General features: G+C 38.0%; 1 protein-coding gene across 5 annotated transcripts in view; it reads left to right on the forward strand.

The window, feature by feature from the left end:
* PKIB (cAMP-dependent protein kinase inhibitor beta) overlaps positions 1–21,664 on the forward strand; it is a 103,932-nt gene that overhangs the window by 62,861 nt on the left and 19,407 nt on the right. For 2 of the 5 annotated variants that reach the window (XM_045499444.1, XM_045499443.1), the window contains exon 3: positions 13,223–13,327. The exons of the other annotated variants lie outside the window; for them this stretch is intronic. In XM_045499444.1, the coding sequence (XP_045355400.1) occupies positions 13,240–13,327 (88 nt within the window). In that variant the 5' untranslated portion in view covers positions 13,223–13,239. The remainder of the gene's footprint in view (positions 1–13,222; positions 13,328–21,664) is intronic. 5 annotated transcript variants of the gene reach the window in all.

Consider the following 21,664-nt stretch of genomic DNA (forward strand, 5'->3'; position numbering starts at 1 on the left):
ATATTTGCAAACCACTGCTTTACAGCCCCACCACATCTGTAACTTTTTATTGATAAAGCTATGGCTGTGCCTCCCATATGTGGATGAGGGGATATCATAATGGGTTAATGCTTCAACTGGTCTAGTTCAAGTTTCAGGAGTGAAGAGATGAGCTTGGATGTCTGCATTTGCATAAATTAATCAGATTGACAGTCTTCTCTACCTTGGTTATGTAGCTACTTTAAATAAATCCAGGAGCCAATCCCATAAACTGCACAATCCCTAAATGAAAAAGGGCTGTTGGAGACCATCTAGTTTAAATATTTGATTTCACAGAGGTGAAAAATGAGGCTCAGAAGTCTGCCTAAGGCCACAGGGCAAGATTAGAACCAACACTTGGATTTCTGCCCCTAGCTCAGTTCCATTTCCATTACAATTAGTTGACTTTGATTCTGCCATTTCAAACCTGTGAAACCAGCTACTCTAGTGTTGGCTTTAGGCTTCCCAGCAGGCATAGAAAGTGCCATATGAGTCAGCTTTCCTACTTTTCAGCTCTCTGAAAGTGACAGCTTCTTCCTTTCCATCTCTAGTTCTCTATCTTGAATACAAAGAGGCAGGAAGGCCACTGAGGGACTGAAGGTACTCCCCAGGAGAGGCAGCCTGTTCAACAGTGGCCCCATCTTCCCAGCTGCCTTCCTGATTCTTTATCTTAGCCAGAGCCATCTGCTTTTTCTTACACTCTCTATCTCTAGATGGCAGAGCCATCATTGTTTTTGCCTGTCTTCTTACTCTTGCATCACCTTTTTCTTGGCATACCTTATCTCATATTAGTTGCCCTTGTTTGGACACTGTTTAGCTTTGGAGTACCATTAAGTTCAACAAATATTAAGTACTACTGTGTTCCAAGAACAGCCTTGGGTACCAGAGATGTAAAATGAATCTAGAATTGTCCTACTTTCAGAAGAGCTTACAATATCATGGGGAAGGAGATGACTGTAAAAAATCTGCAGGAGTGCTTGAGAGTGTTATGGGAACCACGGTTACCACTTCAGGAAAGTCAAAGAAATCTTGGAAAAGGAAGTGACATTGGTCTGTTTTGAGTGAAAAAAATCATAACCCACAGTATAAATGTGCAACATTTCGCAAGCACATGAAGAGAATGTTTCTAAGGTTTAATGAAGAGAGCTAATGCAACCAGAAATTAATAAAGGTAGGTGTCAGCATGATGGAAAGAAAGGCATATTACAACCTGTAGCAGGAAACCTGGGTTTTCTTTTCACACTACCAACCACAACTTATGTGACCTTCGCCAATTCAGTGAGCCCCATTGACTTCGCCAAGCGCCACTTGACTGCTCACTCAATTCATTCAAATAATGAAATTTAAGTTTAGGCTGTCCTACGCTCTTGGGATACTTTCAGGTAGAGGAAAAGTGCCTCCCAAAGGTCCATCTGAGGCAAGACTTCAGTTTTGAGTAGGTATTGATCCAGTGAAGAGAAGCTTTCGAAGAAGGGTGCTCCAGCCAGGAGGAACTGCATTCATCCATCAGCCTGAGTCTTGAGGTGAAGGGAGTGTATTTCTGAGTTCTACGAGTCCTGAGTGAGGAGCAGTTTCCTTCAGCTGCTGGACCACAGGGACAGGAGCAGCGAGAGGTGAGGTTGGGATGTAAGCAGAATGTAGATCATTGCAGGGTGTTGTTAGTCATGCTAAGAAACCAGGTGACTTTGTCCTGGCTTAAGGAGAGTAGTTGAAGAGCTAAGATAGTAAGGTTTGTGTGGCTGGCATGAAGAGTGGAAAAGGAAACAAAACTGAGGCAGGATGATTTGTGAAGGGGATAATCCAATCTGGTGATGTTGATGACCTTAACTAGGTTAGTGAAAGAGAGTGAGCAAAGCAGTTAGTCCATAAATTGAGGAACTATTTAGAGAATGGAGTTTATATGACTTGATGGTCATGAGGTGAGGGAAAAGGATGCCTGCTGGGCTCTGATTTGTGCAACTGGGTGGATTTTAGTGCTGCTCACTGAGAAAGAAACCCAGGAGGAGGAACAGGTTTCAAAGGAATTCAAGGATCTCTAACATGAGGGGATGAAATCATCTGTCCTGGGGCTCTTCATACTAACTGGCCTTCCACATGCTGAGAATATCATATGCGTTGTCGCACTTAGTCTTCTCAGCTGTGGGAGGTAGTATTATGTACTCAAAAGATGTGAAAGCTGAGGCTCAGAGAGCTTAATGCTTTGTATAAGGACCCTTAGCTAATAAGTAGTGGAGCCAAAAGTTCAGACCAGAGCTAAACCAGGTGTATTTCATTCTAAAGCAGGCATATCTTCTATTGTATCACTCTGCTTTCCCTTTGAGTCTGACACGTGTAATTCTGTGAAAATAGGTCACTTGTAGAACACAAATAACTTTAGACTTTATAGATTGTTAAATTGAAGGCATAAACTCTACCTTCTGACTGATCATTATCTCTCACCTGGGATACTGCAATTGTCTCCAAACTCATCTCTTGGATCCACTCTTCTTTTCCAGTCTGTTCTGTTTGCTGCCACCAAAGTGATCTTTTTAAAGTTCAATTTTGATCATCATGCTATTGCTTCAAAAACTTTCATGACTTTCCATTGCTGTTAGGATAGACCAAATTCTTAACATGCCCCAATGATATAGCCCCTGTTAACCGACCCACTTAATCTTGTGCCCATTTCCCACCTTTTTCTCTGTGTTTAGGCCACACTGACCATCCCTCAGTGTCTGAAATGTGCTATGCTTTTCTCTTATGCATGAAATACTCTTCTTCCACCTCTATACCAACTAGCTAGCTCCTTTTTCTCATAGCTCATATTGTCAATGAATCAGGTTCTGGTACACTCACAAAACAAACTAATTTTTCATCTAAGATCACATTTTGTATTTATGCATGGATTTGTGTTGATTATTCTTTTTATCACCCATTATTAGATTCCATGAAAGTAGTTCTAGAACTGATTTGTCAGGCATATATAATTGGAACTCAGCAGATATATTCCAAGCAAATTAATAAATTTATAAAGGAGTGAATGTGATTCTGGGTTAATTAATTTATATATGATTATTTATTTGGTATATTATCATTTAAAATTGAAAAGAAAAAAACATTTTCTTTATTTCTGTAAGATAAACCAAGTTTCAGTTATATACAATATTGGTTTTAAATATCTCGATGATATAGTATTTCCCCTGGTATTATATTATAATTGTTTTTCTCCTTCTGAAGTCAAATTTTCTTTTGCACAATAAATGAAACTAATTCCAACAGCATAGTGGTAATTACTGAATTGACATTTTTTTGGATTAAACCAATTAAACCAAAGCAATTAAAACTTGGAAATGGCAACTATAAAAGAACAATATGTCATCATTTCGTGTACCAATGAAGAATGGAAATGTGTTATAATTAGTTTGTAAATGTCACATCTTATTGCACTTGCTAATTAAATGAGATTTTCCATCCCAGACTTGCTGAAAATAATTTCGAATTTTCAGGAGTGATATTTTATTTTTTTCACTCGAGAATGGTTCTTTGCCATTTGACTATCATAGTCTAACAACTGAGGTTTAGATAAGGCCAAGTGAAGAAAGCCATTACTGTGTGAGCCCATAGCTCTCAAGTGGCGGGGTGTTTTCAGTCCTCAAAACAGGCTACAAGGACTCTGGACTGAACAAATGATTGGGCTGTGGAATGGAATCTAGCATGAGAGATTTTTGCAATCTATTCTACAGATATATTGGTGAGACCCCCTGGAATTATCTATGAACATTGAGCATCGTGATTGTCTAGCTTTCAGTCTCACAAAGCCAACTGAAAGGATTGGATTATGTGAGTGCTCAACGAAATTCTTTAGTTTGAATAACCTGTAATTCTAAATGGACAAAGGGAGGAAGTAAAGTAGGTGGAAGAAGTCTTACATATTAGAGATTAAAGTTCTTGTTGTTACAGGAGACAGGTTCTTGGCCACTAGAGCAAGGATTTATGATGCAGTCCAGTGCTTATCAACATGGGGATCCTGGTCTGCTAGGATTCTACAGAATTATTAGAGGGGTCTATAAGCCGTATGTATGTATCTGTGTTCAAATAAATACTGTCACATACCATATACATTACCATTTTCCAAATGTATATAGAGTATTCTTATAAAAATGAGAATTAATTGCTTTGCAATATGTATTTCATAGTATCTTTTCATCTGTTCTATATTTTCTCAATCAACAGATATCTAAAAAATGTAGATTCTTCAACTTTGAAGCATCATCTTACATTAAACCTCAATAAACTAGTTGTATCTCCCATACTACATGATATACAAACTTCTATTTTTCCCCACAACTAGATTTTTGAGAATCTTCAGATTCCTAAGTGCTGCGTGTCAGTTTTTCTTGTTGGATGCTCTGGTCTCTCTGCTCACCACTTCCTGTTGTTTCCTAAAACTTTTTGATGCTGCTGCAGCTCTCGCTAGTCAAAATCACACTAGGATTGTCCTCAGGGTCCTCTGTCTGTTGCCCAAAGCAGAGATATCGCTAAGATGGTTGTGGTACATAGTAAACTTTACCAAAGACTGGAGGATGATATGAGAGAATTATAGTGCAGAAATGGGTCACCTAGCATTAGATATTCAACATCATTTCTACTAGCGTCCATTAATTGTGCCTATTTGTGGGTGTCCCTACTGGTTGGCTCTCTCCTTACTGTCCAGCCTTGTTTTAGGTGTCTACCCTCTTTCCATAGGCAAGATTGCTTCAGCCCTGTCCTGCCTGGACTCTAGGCTAGAATCCCTCTCCCTACACATAAGGAAATCAGCACATGTTATGATTTTATATCCTGGAAGTTATTATGCAATTCAGACCTCAATAAGTATAATTTTAAAATTACAACAGTAACTAACTGTTATTGTCTGAATTTCATCAGTTCAAGGTAGGATTATTATTTAACAAGCCTTCTCTACCCTAACAATGTGCTCCAGGGCTTTTCAATCAAAGGGGAGAATGAATTTTTTCAGAGCCTTGGAAGAATATAGATTGACTTCTAAAGCACAGCGCAGGTCAAGATATGGACATGCCTTTCCCTAATAGACTTTACAATCAGAAACCTCACCCTAAGCACATGAAGGCCTGACCTTCATAGAATGGGATAGCAAAAGGTTTACATTCTTCTCCCACACACACCTGAAGTCTCAGCCTTTTCCTATTGCAAATTATATTCACCATGTCCATTGATGATCTGATGTTAAAAAAAAATTGTTTTATCCTTGAAACAATTAGAATCCATCATTATCGTGGGATAAATACTGGCCTAGAAGTCTAGTGACATGCTGTTTAGACTTGATTCTGAAATTAATGAGGCCTTCTTCATACCAACAATCTGCTCTCCTTTTCCTCATCTTTGTTCTTTTTTAATTTTTTAATTTTTTAATTTTTGAGTAGTCTCTACACGAATTTGGGGCTCAAACTCACAACCCCGAGATCAAGGGTCACATGCTTTTCCTACTGAGCCAGCCAGGTGCCCCCTTTTCCTCATCTTTGAAATCAGGATTGTTTTTTTGTTAGTTTGTTTAATTTTTGTTTATTTATTTGCTGATGACTAAAGTTCCTTCTACCTCCAAAATTCTTAGGTCTCTCCAAGTTACTTATGGATTGTCAATTGTTTTTTTTCTCTTGACTGACTTTAGTAGCATTGATTAATTTGACTTTGCATCAATTCTATGAAATTGTACAATAGGAAAAAAAGGAGTCAGAGGTGCTGTGGTGAAGGCCAGATAGACATTTGAGTGTCTTGTGCAAAATGTTACATCTCAATTTTAAAAATTAGCCTATTGAAATATTTCTATATATCCTTAAATGCAGAAAGCGCACTTACTAATTTTCACCCAGCTTCTGAACCTCACAGGTCATTAAAAATGTGTTATGAAAAATTAGTCACTTGCCCACAGTTATAGATGGGATACAATTAGGAGCTGAATCATATGTTTCCATCACTACCTTCAATTTTAAAAATGAGGGTTACCATTAAAATAAATTAAAGGGAGAAATTGTGTCAGAGTGCAGATAATATTTTAGAAATGCAGTTTTAAAAGGACCAAAAATTCTACTTATAGTTATAATTATTGTTATGTATATGAGAATGTCTCAATGTATGTTCCTTATATAAATCTTGAGGCAAGTTACAGAAAGGATTAAAAGAAAAGGAGATTCTTAGACTCGAAAGAACTTACCTCATGCATTAATGTAGCAGTAAAATGGCCACTCAACTTGACCTTAATTGAATAAATGACTATGGAAAAGAAATACTCAATGAAAACACTTTGTTATGACTGGGCTAGTTTAATTGAAAAATACATCAAAGAAACGTGGTATTTCAGACTACAGAAAGCCTTCTGAACTAGAATTTGTTGGGAAACAAGTTTTGAATTTTAATCTTGGCAATTAATAACATTTTAAAATACAAAGGCTATTTAAGTTAACATAAATTAGGCAGCTCTGCTTTCCCTCCGGGCTTCACGGAGCATTTGCTGGTAGGTATAAAAAGATCTGATGAACATTTGTAATTGTCTTTATTATTTCCAAACCTGTAATAGAGGCTTCTGAAAATGCTAGAATGTTCCTCTTCCCACACAACGTGATGTATGATTATTGTCACTGTCCTGCAGTCCCCAACATGCAAGGCTTCAACGTTTGCAGGAACCTCAGTACTCCAGGGAGGAGTATGTAGCTTGGAACTTAAGAGCCATCTCTTCTGAGGCTGAAAGACCCAGGAGCAGTCTCCTGGTGACACAAGAGTGACGTGAACAAGGACATTCTTCATTCAAATGAAACAAAAGCTATCATATACATACTGATTAGTTTTTCTCTAAGCTCACACTTTTTAGTACAAGTAAAATATATTTTTAGTAAAGTTTATCTAGCTCAAAAAATTCCAAGTTTTGAGTTTATTGCAACAAATGTATCTAGTCCATACGTCTTAAAAGTGAAACAAATTGGCTTATAAATGCTTATAAGTGAATTAGAATATGCTTTAATCACTACTTTCCTTTTTAGTTCCTGGCTATTTGCTGAGTGATTGGGAAGCTTACATGGGTTTAAGCAGATTTGTGTATAGATAGGAGGAGTGAAAGAGGTGACAGCTAAAAGCTACATAATTACCAGAAAGAAAACTCTAAAACTCTGGGTTCTCTTGCCTACACTGCAAATGGAAAATAAAGGGGTTTAATCATTGAGGAAGCATTATAGAATAGGGTCTAGGGAAACTGAGGCTCAAAGCGCTTGAGGAACCTTCCCAATGTTATGTAATTGGTTGGTGCTGAAAACACAGGTGTGACTCCACCCCCACTGCCCCAGCCTAAAAAATAGGTAGAAGATAAAATGCTGATAATTCCAGAAAGTCTTTCCCACATCTTTGCCAAATAACACTCTTTTTCTATTAACTAATTTGCAGAAGTGCCACCATTAATGATTTGCTTCTTTGGTCTAAGACTTTGGAGTTTTTCTTCTAGAGAGCCATACATACAGCATACTTCTGTGAATGCATTAAGCAAATATTTTCCAAGAGCTAGTCTGAATAGGATGAAGAGGAAGAGGACACTGGGTCTATGGCAGGATCAGGGGCTGGGGAGAACAAGAGAAAATTGATGAAGGACAACTGTGAAGGGTGCAGAGCCATTGGTCTGGGAGAACCTGCAATTACCTAGAGTCTATAATGACTATTGTAATGAGATTGTGCTCTAAATGTGTTCTAATGGGATCCTGAAATACCTCCTGTACTTCACTGCCTTCATATATTCGTTCTCAGTACTTGCCCTGTTATAAACAGCTGTTTTATGTTGATCACGTTTCAAAAGATTGCTTCTGATTTTTTTATTCAGAAGATGAACATCTAAATATTAGTTGAATTAAGTGAGATCTTCTTCAATCTTGTCTTTTTTCTTAGTCCATTGTTTTTTACGATCTCTTTAAAAGACCAAGAGATATCTTGGTCAATATCATCCAGAATGTTCTGGCCCCTCGGGCTAATTTTCCAGGGTAAAGAATCTTTGGTGAGCAATTGTGTCTTCTATTTTCAATGCATCCATGTTTTTATACAGTGAAGATCTTTAGAACTGTCTGTAACTATACTGATTTTCAGATGATTACAAATGAGTCGGCTTTTTAGTATTTTCTGCAGTTATTTTAATTATGATGGATTTGGGGGAATTTTTCTTTTAATCTTTATTTTTAAGAGAGAGAGAGAGAGAGAGAGAGAGAGAGAGAGAGAGAATGAGTGGGGGAGGGGAAGACAGCGAGAGGGAGACTTCAGAATCCAAAGTAGGCTCCACACAGTGTCCGATGCAGGGCACGAACCCATGAGCTGTGAGATTATGACCTGAGCTGAAGTCAGATGCTTAACTGACTGAGCCACCCAGGCGCCCTGAATTTTTCTATATAAAATTCTTTAGCATCCTTAATCAAATGTCAAAGGATAACAATGAGAAATCTGGTGTGAAATGGATCAGAGTAGCAGGGTGACTTGAAATGTCTTTCTTAGTTTGGAAATATTTCCATATCTAGGGTATAAATATGCAAATACTTAAAATTCCAACAGAGTGCTTTTAGGTTCATAAGCCTCCCTGCTGCTCAGACAGGATGTACAAATCATGTGGATTGGTAGATCAGATCAATGTAAAGTTCATTTAGAAAACACTCGTTGAACAACTACTACCCATTATCTACTCCTAGAACCTGTTTGTTCCTGCCTCCAGGAAGTATGGTCCTTTAGGGGTAAAACAAGTACAGAACATTTATTGAAAAACATATTAAACTTACTTAGTGGTGGACTTCAGGGTTGGCTGTTAGAATGAATAGTGAAAAAGTCCAGGGGTTGGCTGATGTAGCCAAGGCCATCATCATGGCCTTTTCCCAGAACAGCTCTGGGAAAAGTTAATTTTGTGATTTATTTAATTTTTAATCTACTACAAGAACATTTTTAATAAGCTCTGAAATTGGATGAATAGCTCCGTAAGGCTGTGCACATGCATTGGTATCCTTTGCTAAAACAACCATTGTTTTGGATAATACATGCTGTTAGACCCTAAGGCCCAATAATTTATGGATTTATGTTTGTGGTTTTTTTAGTGTATTATTAGAGAATCTGACCTCAAACCTTTACTCCACTTCAGTCAATCCCAAGTTTGTGTGACCACATGAATCCCCTTGGGTGCTTGCAATACCTATGGTATCAGACACACTAAATCAGAGGCTCTAGTCTGTTTTGTTAACAGACTACCCAGGTAAGCCTCATGAGCAGGCAAGTTTGGGAAAGACTGCTCTAGTTCATCTGGCATAAGATTAATTTTAGATAAATAGGCTTTTTACCCACCCTTGCTCCCTCTCTTCCTCAGTTTCTCTCCTTCTACCCTGTTAAGATGTTAAAAAAAATCTTAGGAAGAGCTGATTTGCTTTAAATTTACTTTTACTTTTAGTCTCCAGGCTGGCATTGGTGAGATACGGTTTTCCCAGAGACCTCATTTTTTTGGTCTCCTTTCTTTCCACAATTTAATCAAGTGTTAAGGTGAAAAATCTGGTTCTTCTCTGTGGCTCATAAGAGAGAAGAGGAATTAATTTACACTGTCTGGTGTCAGGATGCATTATGATTATGTTGGCAAAGCTATAAAAAGAAAATATCCAAAGCTTATAAAAAAATTGCAGAGAGGTCACTGTTAGAGCAGATGGATGAAGCAGAGTGCCTGATCATTTAGCCGCTACTGAGCTAAAGGATCTTTGAACCAAGGTGTGCAGAGCTAGAGCAGCTTGGAGAAGGTCACCAAGTTATAATTATAGCTTCAATGGGAGAGTTCAGAATTTTACAGTAAAATGCATATTTATTTGTCTTACTATATAAAAATGACTGAAAGGCCAGTAAACACGTTTGCAGTCAATTCTCAATTACCCCCAGGAAATCTAATAGTGGGTGTCTTTTGTTGCATTCTTTGGGGCCTCCTCTCCTTTGAAATCAGAAAATGTCTTTCCACAAAATGCAAACTAAAACTACAAATAAACTACAACAAAAATAAACGAATAGTCTAAAATTACACCCACCCCCCCCCAAAAGAAGTCTTATGGTCTTTAAATAAAAGTTTATATTGACCTCCTACTATTTTCAGTGACTTCTGATAATTGTTGTAATGTAAGATAAGGTGGAAGGTAAAAGTAACACACCTGAAAATAAAAGTAATTATAGAGATTATACCAGCAATAGAAATTTGCTTTCATTTTACTGTGAAAATTTTAAGACATCTGAATGTGTATGTTCACAGATTACATAATTACACTGTGTGTGTGTGTGTGTCTATATATATGTATATATATATATATATATATATATATACATATATATATAATATGATAGTTACTTAGAAGGATAAAGAGAAAAATTAATTTTTATTCAAACTTGCAGATATTATTGCAATCACATGATCTTTATTTTTTTAATGTTTATTTATTTATTTGAGAAAGAGTGAGTGAGTGAACACGGGAGGTGCAGAGAGAGGGAGAGAAAGAGAATCCCAAGTGGGCTCCATGCTGTCAGCACAGAGTGGGGCTTGAACCCACAAACCGTGAGATCATGACCTGAGCCGAAACCAAGAGTCGGATTCTTAACTGACTGAGCCACCCAGGTGCCCCTGTGATTTTTATTGTTAAGATTCAACATTGAATTAAAGTTTTCATATTAGATGAATTACTTGAAAAACGTTTTGAGTTTGGTTCAATACTATGGAGAATATGAGGTTCAAAGAAAGAAAATATTCTTGATAAAGTGATTCATGCATATGGCAGATGAATAGAGAATTTTAGGTGGCTTCTGGTCCTTAACTTTGTAATTCTGGGCATTTCTATGCTGTTTAATCTCTTATAAACTTACAGGAGTCTATTACTCTAGAAGGGAGGCAACAAAATGAAATGATTAAAAGCCCGTGTTTTGGAATCACATGTAACAATTTAAAGCAAGTTCCTAATATTTGAAAGACTGCATTTCAGCTGTCTCATGTGAATTATGGGTGTAATTCCCACCCCACCTCACCTGACCCTGTATGTGTAACATTTGTGGTAAGGACTAAATAAAATAATGTATATAGAGCAATGTAGTACCTAGGTAAGTAAAGACTCAATTAAGAGTAGCTGTTTTACTTTTTTATTATTTTTTTAATGTTTATTTGTTTTTCACACACAAACACACACACATACAGAGTGTGAGCAAGGGAGGGGCAGAGAGAAAGGGAGACAGAATCCAAAGCAGGTTCCAGTCTCTGAGCTGTCAGCACAGAGTCTGACACAGACTTGAACTCATGAACCATAAGATCATGACCTGAGCCAAAGTTGGACACTCAGCTGACTGAGCCACCCAGGTGCCCCACTTGAAGGAATTTAATGGAGGTAGGAGAGCCTTGCACTATGTGTGGGACAATAACTTACCCCTTTTTGTGAGTCCTTTGTGACTCTTGTGTCTTTAATGAGTATGTCAAACAAATAATGTCATATCTGTGCTCCTGGAGGAAGGTTACTATAGTTAAGATTTTGCCTGTAAAGACTGTGTACAATGGTGAGGCTGATGAAGTATCCTGTGGCTATTCCTTGCAAAGGTGTATTGTGTCCCTTTAGTGGTAAAGAAACTGTGGCTGAGAGGCTGTTGAAATAGGCATTGAACAGAACATATTAGCCAAATTTATAGTGGCAAAATATACCAGTTGCTGATTGGATGGAATCGGCAATTTCACTTATTAGGTTGTTGGGTGTAGAGGCCTTAATGGAATGGAACCATAGCATTATGGTCACAGCGATCCACTATAGGCCACCATTCATTTAATACAGATTTAGGAACAGGCCAAATAAGGCTGTTAAATGGAATAGCAGTGGGATCAGGGAAAGGTTCACTCATTACCTGTTATATAACAAGCTTTTAATCCTTGAAGACCTTGTTTTAGATTACATTGAATCACGTTAACTATTTTAATGGGGTTGGTGGGGTAGGGAATGGAGGGGTGGGTCATGGGTTCTTATTTTGTTAAGCCCATATGTAAGTGTTAAAAACTTAATTTTAATTTTCACTTATTTTTTATTGGGTCAGAGTGTCCATGGCCACTATGATATTTTAGGGCAATGAGTGTTATAACCATAGGAATTTAAAGTAGACAAAAATTCTTATAGTTAAGGTAAGGCATACTTATTTGTCTTCTACTTTATATTCAGTAACTCCCTTAACTAAATCCCTGATTATGGAGGATACCATGTTTAACTTTAGTGGGATTCCAAGCTATAACTGTAATTTTAGCTATAATATTGGTCAAAACTACGAAAGTTTGCCAATTGGTGAATTTCTGTAGATACTAAAGTTAATTCAGAACCCAGGTTGTAATTCATACAAGCCAATCAATGTCCTTTTATCTTTTGCTATATAAATTTTTCTAGTAAATTTTGGATTTCCAATTAGGCCAAATTATGGGTCTTTATTTTAAGTTGTTTTTTATTGGTTTTCTTTCCCTATATTCAGGGTTCTTTCTTTCTTTTCATTTGGGGGCCTCCCTCATAGCAATGGTTGGTTTATATGGTTTTAAGACCATGGGCTTAAGTCAAGTTTGGATTAACCCCTTCATGGTGCCACAAGGATGCCTTGGGTGTTTTGCTGAGGATTAGTATCTTTGTTGCAACAGAGACTTGGAGAGCAGAGTGGTGTAGGGAAAATGTCCTGGGCCTACCCCCAGACTTGATCAAAGCCCTCCTCTGCTATAGCCCAACCTCTTCTGTCATGTGGACTTCCTTTCTCCCTCTCTCTCTCTCTCTCTCTCTCTCCCTCTCTGTTCAGATTCCCTGAGAATATTTTAGGTTTTTAGCCACATAAAGTTGCAGCTTTCAGTTTCTGTCTGCACAATCACCTGTAATGAAGACCTTCCAGGTGTTTCTGGAGAAAGGTTCAGGAGCCTGGTAGCCTTCCTTGTAGGTGGTTGCCTCTTCATTCAGGGAATGCCAGTCTTCCTGGGATCAAAGTCCACATCCAGTAAAGTCATTTTGTCTATGGCTTGGATGGAGACCATATGGCCAATGATGACAAGATTAGCCCTTTGGTGTGCTGGTAGGCAGCAATACTGAGCAAAGCCTAGGTACATTGGCTATGAGTTTTGCTTTGGGAGAGCAGTTGAGCACCAATGTTTCTTCCTCCCCTACCTTTTTTTTTTTTTCACCAGCCCCTGGGCCACAGGCCATGATGGATGTGCACCTCGATACTCCTGAGGGTCAGGAGAACGCAAGCAACAATGGCAAGGGAAGCAGCGGCACAGGAAACCAGCAAGGTCACTACCCTTGCATGAACAACTACAAGTAGGATGCCATGCTAAAGTCCCTGAAGGGTGGTGATCTCCTTTCTTTCCACAAACCTCACAAAAGACTATCTCTGGGCCTGTCCAAGAGGTGCATAATTATAATGTCTATATAGCTTCCCCAAGGAGCCAGGGATAGTCACCAGGCCAGATGTGGTAACATAGGCTGATCCTTGGTGAGCAGAGGTCACCTGCCAAACAGACTAAACCTGACACCACCAGGTTATGCCAGTGTATAGTCAAATAACAACACTTTTTATATTGGGGGCAAGAGAATTTTAGGTGGAGAGTGAGGGCAATGGGCTGACAAAGACAATAGAATACCACACAGGACATAGCCCAAGCCTACCAGCAATTAGCTGTTCCATCTCAGGTAGACTTACCAAATCACAGAATCCGTTAAGTTAGCCAAGAGTAATTAATTAAGGCTGACCAGGAGTCCTCAGTTATGGTGGAGCATATCGTGCAGTTTGTGACACCAATGGTTTTTATTTAAAGCTTCTTATTCACCCCTTTGGTAAGAGAGAGATTCCTGCCCTGGGGATATGCGGATGGTTAAACACACAGTATTTGGCATTGAGCAGATGAGATCAACAACAAACTATTACTCGCATACATTTATAGCCCAAGGAGAAGGATATTGTAGGCCCTGCAGGGCCTCATAGGGATTATACTCAGGAACAGAGTGAACAACCAAGAGCTATAGGAGGCAGACTTGTAGTAACAAGAGTGTGTGGTGCCTTCTGGTTCTCATAAGAAGAATGATTGGTTTGTTTGAATAATTCCACATGCTGGCAAAACTGCTATCTAGGGAGAACTAGGGACTGTGCCTGGTCCCTTTGATAAGGAGGAGTGTTCGGCTAGGGTACCTTATCCATGAAAGCAGAGTGAAGAGAGAAACTTATGCTTAGTCCATTTGAACTCTCCTGATTTTACCAGATGTCAGGGCAGCATTTAATATTGAGCCTTAATTGTAGGCCTTACACCACATGGAGAAATGAATTGTGTGTATGACTGTGACTCAGTTGGAAATTTACCCCAGAGAGAATAAATTCTAACGTGGAAGTGAATGATTGTACTTGGAATCACAAGACTATTTTCTTCCGTGAAGGAAACATGGGGATCTGTGAGCTAAAATAAGCTCTATTAAAGAATAATGTATTTACATTATTGCACATCTTTTTTTTTGACTGAGTGAAATGCATATCTTGCTGATATATGGATAAGAAATTATTGAGGGGCACCTGGATGGCTCAGTGGGTAGAGCTTCCAACTTTTGATTTTGGGATTGTGAGTTTGAGCCTCATGTTAGGTGTAAAGATTATGTTAAAAAAATAAAATAAAATAAAATAAAATAAAATAAAATAAAATAAAATAAAATAAAATAAAATAAAACTCCTTTGTCTCCACCACTATACCATGAAATAAGACAGTGAACATTATTTTTTTTTAAAAAAGAAAGAAATTATTAAAACTTAACTAGAACTTCCTTTTATGGAAAAATGTCCTCTAGAAAGCCCTAGTAAACAATACTCTAAAATGTAGGATATACTTTCAAAACTTTTTTTAAATGAATGTTCATGTTGGCAAATAAAAATATTTCATAAGCCCAGAACAATGAGAAATCACAAATCTCTAAGCATGTGAGTGGTGTACTTACTTCCCTGAGTTCCCCAGTAATTCACATCTTTTGTTTGAAAAAGCCATGTTCTGGGGACAAGGAAAGAAACTTATGGACCACACAAGTTGGAAAATCAAATTGGGTCCCCAGCATAAGGCTTAGGCTGCCGAAGAGTGTGACATGCTCAGTCCAAGGGTAATGTGGCAAAACCCTAACCTTCAAAGGAAGACAGCAAGGACATTCGCCAGTCTTGTCCTGATTTGGGTTGGGTGGAAAAGGAGGGGGGTGGAATTCTCCTGATCATTTATTACCAAAAATGGAACCTCACACAGGTTTGCAACTTTGTGGTCTGAAAAATTCCATGCTGAGAATTTAAAGCTAACCAATTTGATAGTGCTCCCAGACCCCACTAGAGGCAAATTCAGAGCCTATATAAAGGCTCAGGTAATTTCAAGGAAAAGGTTTTAAAAAACAAGGGTTCACACTAAAAATAATAAAACATGCAAGGAAATAGAGTGTCTTTCTTATGTGTCTAATTGGAATTCCCAAGGAACTAATAAAGGATAAAAAGTAATATTCAAAGAAACAATACCTGAAAATTTCCCCAAATTGATGAAAGTCAGGATTTCCCCAAATTGATGAAAGTCAGATTCAGGAATCATAACAAATCTTAAGAAGGAAAAACAAAAAGATACCTAGTCATCTTGTGATGACATTTCAGAACACCAAAGAGATAAATCCTCAAAATAAGCCAGAAAAAAACAGACTCCACAAACCACAACGAATGACAATTATACCAATAGTATATTAGTCAGTGTTCTCTAGAAAAACAGAACCAATAGGATATATATTTATTTATTATAAAGAATTGGTTCATGCTACTGTGAAGAATGAGAAATTCCAAGATCTGTAGTCAGTAAGCTGGAGACCCAGGTGAGACAATGGTAGGTTCCCTTCCAAGTCTGAGGGTCTGAGAAGCAGGAGAGCTGATGGTGTAAGTTTCGGTCTCGGTCTGAGTCTGAGTCTGAAGGCAGGGGAGAGACTAATGCCCCAGCTGTGCGACAGTCAGGCAGAGAGAGCAAATTCTTCCTTACTCAGTCTTTCATTATACTTAGGCATTCAGTGGACAGGACAATGACCATCCACATTGGGGAAGGCAATCTTCTTTATTCAGTCTATTGATCCAAATATTAATTCCAGAAACACCCTCATAGACACCCTGAATATTGTTTAAACAAATACCTGGCATCCTGTGGCTCAGCCAAACAACACATAAAATTATCATATTCCACAAACTTCTTAACAGCAAAAAAAGAATAAGGAGGAGAGTATTGTAAAGTGATTGTAGAGGTAACTTCAACCTAGAATAGTGTATCTTGCAAGAATGAGGGTAAAACAGATATTTTCAAATATACAAAAACCACTGGTTCCCCTAAAGGACTTTCTAAAAGCTGTACTTTAGGGAAAAGGGGGGACTTATCTCAGTTGCAAAGTGCAAAAAAGAGTGTTGTGGGAATATGATGGTATTATGGATATGAAGAAGAATGCAGTTCTTAAATACTTGCTGAAATATTTGATGTGAAGTGTTATGTCATCAGAAACGTGCTTTCAAATGGTTGAACAAAAACTGTGTGTTTAGACAGAGAGAGAATAAATACAGCAAACTGTTAACAATTTTTGACATCAGTGGAGGTTATACACTGTTCTTTTAACTTACCTGTATGAAAATATTTAAATACAAAATTCAAAGGAAGATACTATAAATTAAAGCCATTTATTTAATAATCCTAGAATTTTGTCACAATTTATTATAAGCCCCATCTGTTTTCTCCATGATCAACAATCTTCCCATCTAGTTTTCTGGTGTTTCCTCTCTGTGAATCCTCCAAGATCACCAGCAGTGGTTCAGTGACCACATTACCAGTTATGCCCTATTCACAAATCAAGGGCCCATATGTATATGTGTCTATTTATTCTGTTATTCTGTCTATCCTTGAAGAATACCACACTATCTTAATAACTAATACTTTGTAATGAATCTTTATATCTGGTAGTGTAAACCCTTAAACTTTATAATGAGTTTTCATTGTAAGTCCTTCTACCTTTTCCCTTTCTTTTTAAGTAAGAAGCTATGCTTCGTCTGGTACATTTACATATAAATTTTTTAATGAACTTATCACTCTTATTATGGTGGATTTGTTTATATAAGTTCCATTTTTTTGTAAGTTCCATTTTTAATAGCCTTCTAAAAATCTTCCTTCACATCAGCCTCTATTTGCAGACTATGCCTCTTATGCACACTTTTATTATGTTACTTAGAAATGTTGGTTTTCTGGTGCTCAGAGGAAGGAACACAATATCCTTTTTTAAATTATTGTTTTAAAAATATATTTTTTTCAGACAGAGAAAGTGCAAGTGGGGGAGAAGGACAGAGGCAGAGGGAGAGAGAATCCCAAGCATGCTCAACACCCAGCACAGAACCTAGAACCCAATGTAGGGCTCAATCCCACAACTGTGAGATCATTCCTGAGCCCAAATCAAGAGTCAGGTGCTTACCCCACTGAGCCACCCAGGCACCCAACACCATCTCCTTTTTTCTTTTTTTCCTTTTTTTTAATGTTTATTTTTGACAGAGAGAAAGAGAGACACACAGAGAGAGAGACAGAGAGAGAGAGAGAGAGAGAGAGCTGGGGAAATGCAGAGAGAGAGGGAGAGAGATGGATCTGAAGTGGGCTCTGCGCTGAGAGTGGAGAGCCCAATGTAGGGCTCCAACTCATAAACTGTGAGATCATGACCTGAGCTGAAGTTGGATGCTTAATCAACTGAGCCACCCAGATACTCCAACACCATCTCCTTTTATTTTTATTTTTATTTTTATTTTTATTTTTATTTTTATTTTTATTTTTGTTTTTATTTTTTTGGGTGAGGCAGTGTCTTTTTTTTTGTAATCTAACTTTATTTTTTATTTTTTAAAATTTACATCCAAATTAGTTAGTATATAGTGAAACAATGATTTCAGTAGATTCCTTAATGCCCCTTACTCCCCTCCCACAACCCCTCCAGCAACCCTCAGTTTGTTCTTCATATTTATGAGTCTCTTTTGTTTTGTCCCCCTCCCTGTTTTTATATTATTTTTGTTTCCCTTCCCTTATGTTCATCTGTTTTGCCTCTTTTTTTTTTATTTTTATTTATTTAAAAAAATTTTTTTTTCAACGTTTATTTTATTTTTGGGACAGAGAGAGACAGAGCATGAACGGGGGAGGGGCAGAGAGAGAGGGAGACACAGAATCGGAAACAGGCTCCAGGCTCTGAGCCATCAGCCCAGAGCCCGACGCGGGGCTCGAACTCACGGACCGTGAGATCGTGACCTGGCTGAAGTCAGACGCTTAACCGACTGCGCCACCCAGGCGCCCCTGTTTTTCCTCTTAAAGTCCTCATATGAGTGAAGTCATATGATTTTTTTCTTTCTCTGACTGACTAACTTCACTAGCATAATACCCTCCAATTCCATCCATGTAGTTGCAAATGGCAAGATTTCATTCTTTTTGATTGCCGAGTAATACTCCATTGTGTGTGTGTGTGTGTGTGTGTGTGTGTGTGTGTGTGTGTGTGTGTATACCACATTTTCTTTATCCATTCATCCATCGATGGACATTTGGGCTCTTTCCATACTTTGGCTATTGTTGATAGTGCTGCTATAAACATGGGGGTGCATGTGTCCCTTCGAAACAGCACACCTATATCCCTTGAATAAATGCCAAGTAGTGTAATTGCTGGGTCATAGTGTAGTTCTATTTTTAGTTTTTTGAGAAACCTCCATACTGTTTTCCAGAGTGGCTGCGCCAGCTTGCATTCCCACCAACAATGCAAAAAAGATCCTCTTTCTCTGCATCCTTGCCAACATCTGTTGTTGCCAGAGTTGTTACTGTTAGCCATTCTGACAGATGTAAGGTGGTATCTCATTGTGGTTTTGATTTGTATTTCCCTGATGATGAGTGATGTTGAGCATTTTTTCATGTGTTGGTTGGCCATCTGGATGTCTTCTTTGGAGAAGTGTCTAGTCATGTCTTTTGCCCATTTCTTCACTGGATTATTTGTTTTTTGGGTGTTGAGTTTGATCAGTTCTTTATAGATTTTGGATACTAACCCTTTATCTGATATGTCATTTGCAAATATCTTCTCCCATTCTGTCGGTTGCCTTTTAGTTTTGCTGATTGTTTCCTTCTCTGTGCAGAAGCTTTTTATTTTGATGAGGTCCCAGTAGTTCATTTTTGCTTTTGTTTCCCTTGCCTCCGGAGATGTATTCAGCAAGAAATTGCTGTGGGCAAGATCAAAGAGGTTTTTGCCTGCTTTCTCCTCAAGGATTTTGATGGCTTCCTGTCTTACATTGAGGTCTTTGATCCACTTTGAGTTTATTTTTGTGTATGGTGTAAGAAAGTGGTCCAGGTTCATTCTTCTACATGTCCCTGTCCAGTTTTCCCAGCACCACTTGCTGAAGAGATTGTCTTTATTCCATTGGATATTCTTTCTTACTTTGTCAAAGATTAGTTGCCCATACATTTGTGGGTCCATTTCTGGGTTCTCTATTCTGTTCCATTGATCTGAGTGTCTGTTCTTGTGCCAGTGCCATACGGTCTTGATGGTTACAGCTTTGTAATACGTCTTGAAATCCGAGATTGTGATGCCCCCTGCTTTGGTTTTCTTTTTCCAGATTCCTTTGGCTATTCTGGGTCTTTTCTGGTTCCATACAAATTATTTGTTCTAGCTTTGTGAAGAATGCTGGTGTTACTTTGATAGGGATCTCTTTGAATATGTAGATTGCTTTGGGTAGTATCAACATTTTAACAATATTTGTTCTTCCTATCCAGAAGCATAGAATCTTTTTCCATTTCTTTGTGTCTTCTTCAGTTTCTTTCATAAGCTTCTATAGTTTTCAGCGTATAGATTTTTCACCTCCTTGGTTAGATTTATTCCTAGGTATTTTATGGTTTTTGGTGCAACTGTAAATGGGATAGATTCCTTGATTTCTCTTTCTGTCCCTTCATTGTTGGTGTATAGGAATGCAACCAATTTCTGTGCGTTGATTTTATATCCTGCAACTTTGCTGAATTCATGGGTCAATTCTAGCAGCTTTTTGGTAGAATCTTTTGGGTTTTCCATAGAGAGTGTCATGTCATCTGCGAAGAGTGAAAGTTTGACCTTCTCCTGGCCGATTTGGATGCCTTTTATTTTTTTGTTGTCTGATTGCAGAGGCTAAGACTTCCAATACTATGTTGAATAACAGTGGCGAACATACCTGTCTTGTTCCTGATCTTAGGGGGAAAGCTGTCAGTTTTTCCCCATTGAGGACGATATTAGCGTTGAGTCACTAGTATATGGCTTTTATCATCTTGAGGTATGATCCTTCTATCCCTACTTTCTTGAGGGTTTTTATCAAGAAAGGATGCTATATCTTGTCAAATGCTTTCTCCGCATCTATTGAGAGGATCATATGGTTCTTGTCCCTTCTTTTATTGATGTGATGAATCACATTGATTGTTTTGTGGATATTGAACCAGCCCTGCATCCCAGGTATAAATCCCACTTGGTCGTGGTGAGTACTTTTTTTAATGTATTGTTGGAGCCAGTTGGCTAATATCTTGTTGAGGATTTTTGCATCCATGTTCATCAGGGAAATTGGTCTATAGTTCTCCTTTTTAGTGGGGTCTCTGTCTGGTCTTGGAATCAAGGTAATGCTGGCTTCATAGAAAGAGTTTGGAAGTTTGCCTTCCATTTTTATTTTTTGGAACAGTTTCAAGAGAATAGGTGTTAACTCTTCCTTAAATGTTTGGTAGAATTCCCCTGGAAAGCCATTTGGCCCTGGACTCTTGTTTTTTGGCAGATTTTTTATTACTAATTCGATTTCCTTACTGGTTATGGGTCTGTTCAAATTTTCTATTTCTTCCTGTTTCAGTTTTGGTAGTGTATATGTTTCTAGGAAGTTGTCCATTTCTTCCAGATTGCCCATTTTATTGGCATATAATTGCTCATAATATTCTCTTGTTATTGTTTTTATTTCTGCTGTGTTCATTGTGATTTCTCCTCTTTCATTCTTGATTTTATTTATTTGGGTCCTTTCCTTTTTCTTCTTGATCAAACTAGCTAGTGGTTTATCAAGTTTGTTGATTCTTTCAAGGAACCAGCTTATGGTTTCATTGACCTGTTCTACTGTTTTTTTGGTTTCTACAGCATTAATTTCTGCCCTGATCTTTATTATTTCCTGTCTTCTGATGTTTTTGGGTTTTATTTGCTGTTCTTTTTCCAGCTCCTTAAGGCATAAGGTTAGGTTGTGTCTCTGAGATCTTTCTTCCTTCTTTAGGAAGGCCTGGATTGCTATATACTTTCCTCTTATGACCACTTTGCTGCATCCCAGAGGTTTTGGGTTGTGGTGCTATCATTTTCATTGACTTCCATATATTTTTTAATTTCTTCTTTAACTGCTTGGTTAGCCCATTCATTCTTTAGTAGGATGTTCTTCAGTCTCAAGTATTTGTTACCTTTCCAAATTTTTTCTTGTGGTTGATTTCGAGTTTCATAGCATTGTGGTCTGAAAATATGCACGGTATGATCTCGATCTTTTTGAACTTACTTAGGGCTGTTTTGTGTCCGAGTATATGGTCTATTCTGGAGAACGTTCCATGTGCACTGGA

Source organism: Leopardus geoffroyi, chromosome B2 (genome assembly GCF_018350155.1).
Source record: "Leopardus geoffroyi isolate Oge1 chromosome B2, O.geoffroyi_Oge1_pat1.0, whole genome shotgun sequence".
NCBI lineage: Eukaryota > Metazoa > Chordata > Mammalia > Carnivora > Felidae > Leopardus > Leopardus geoffroyi.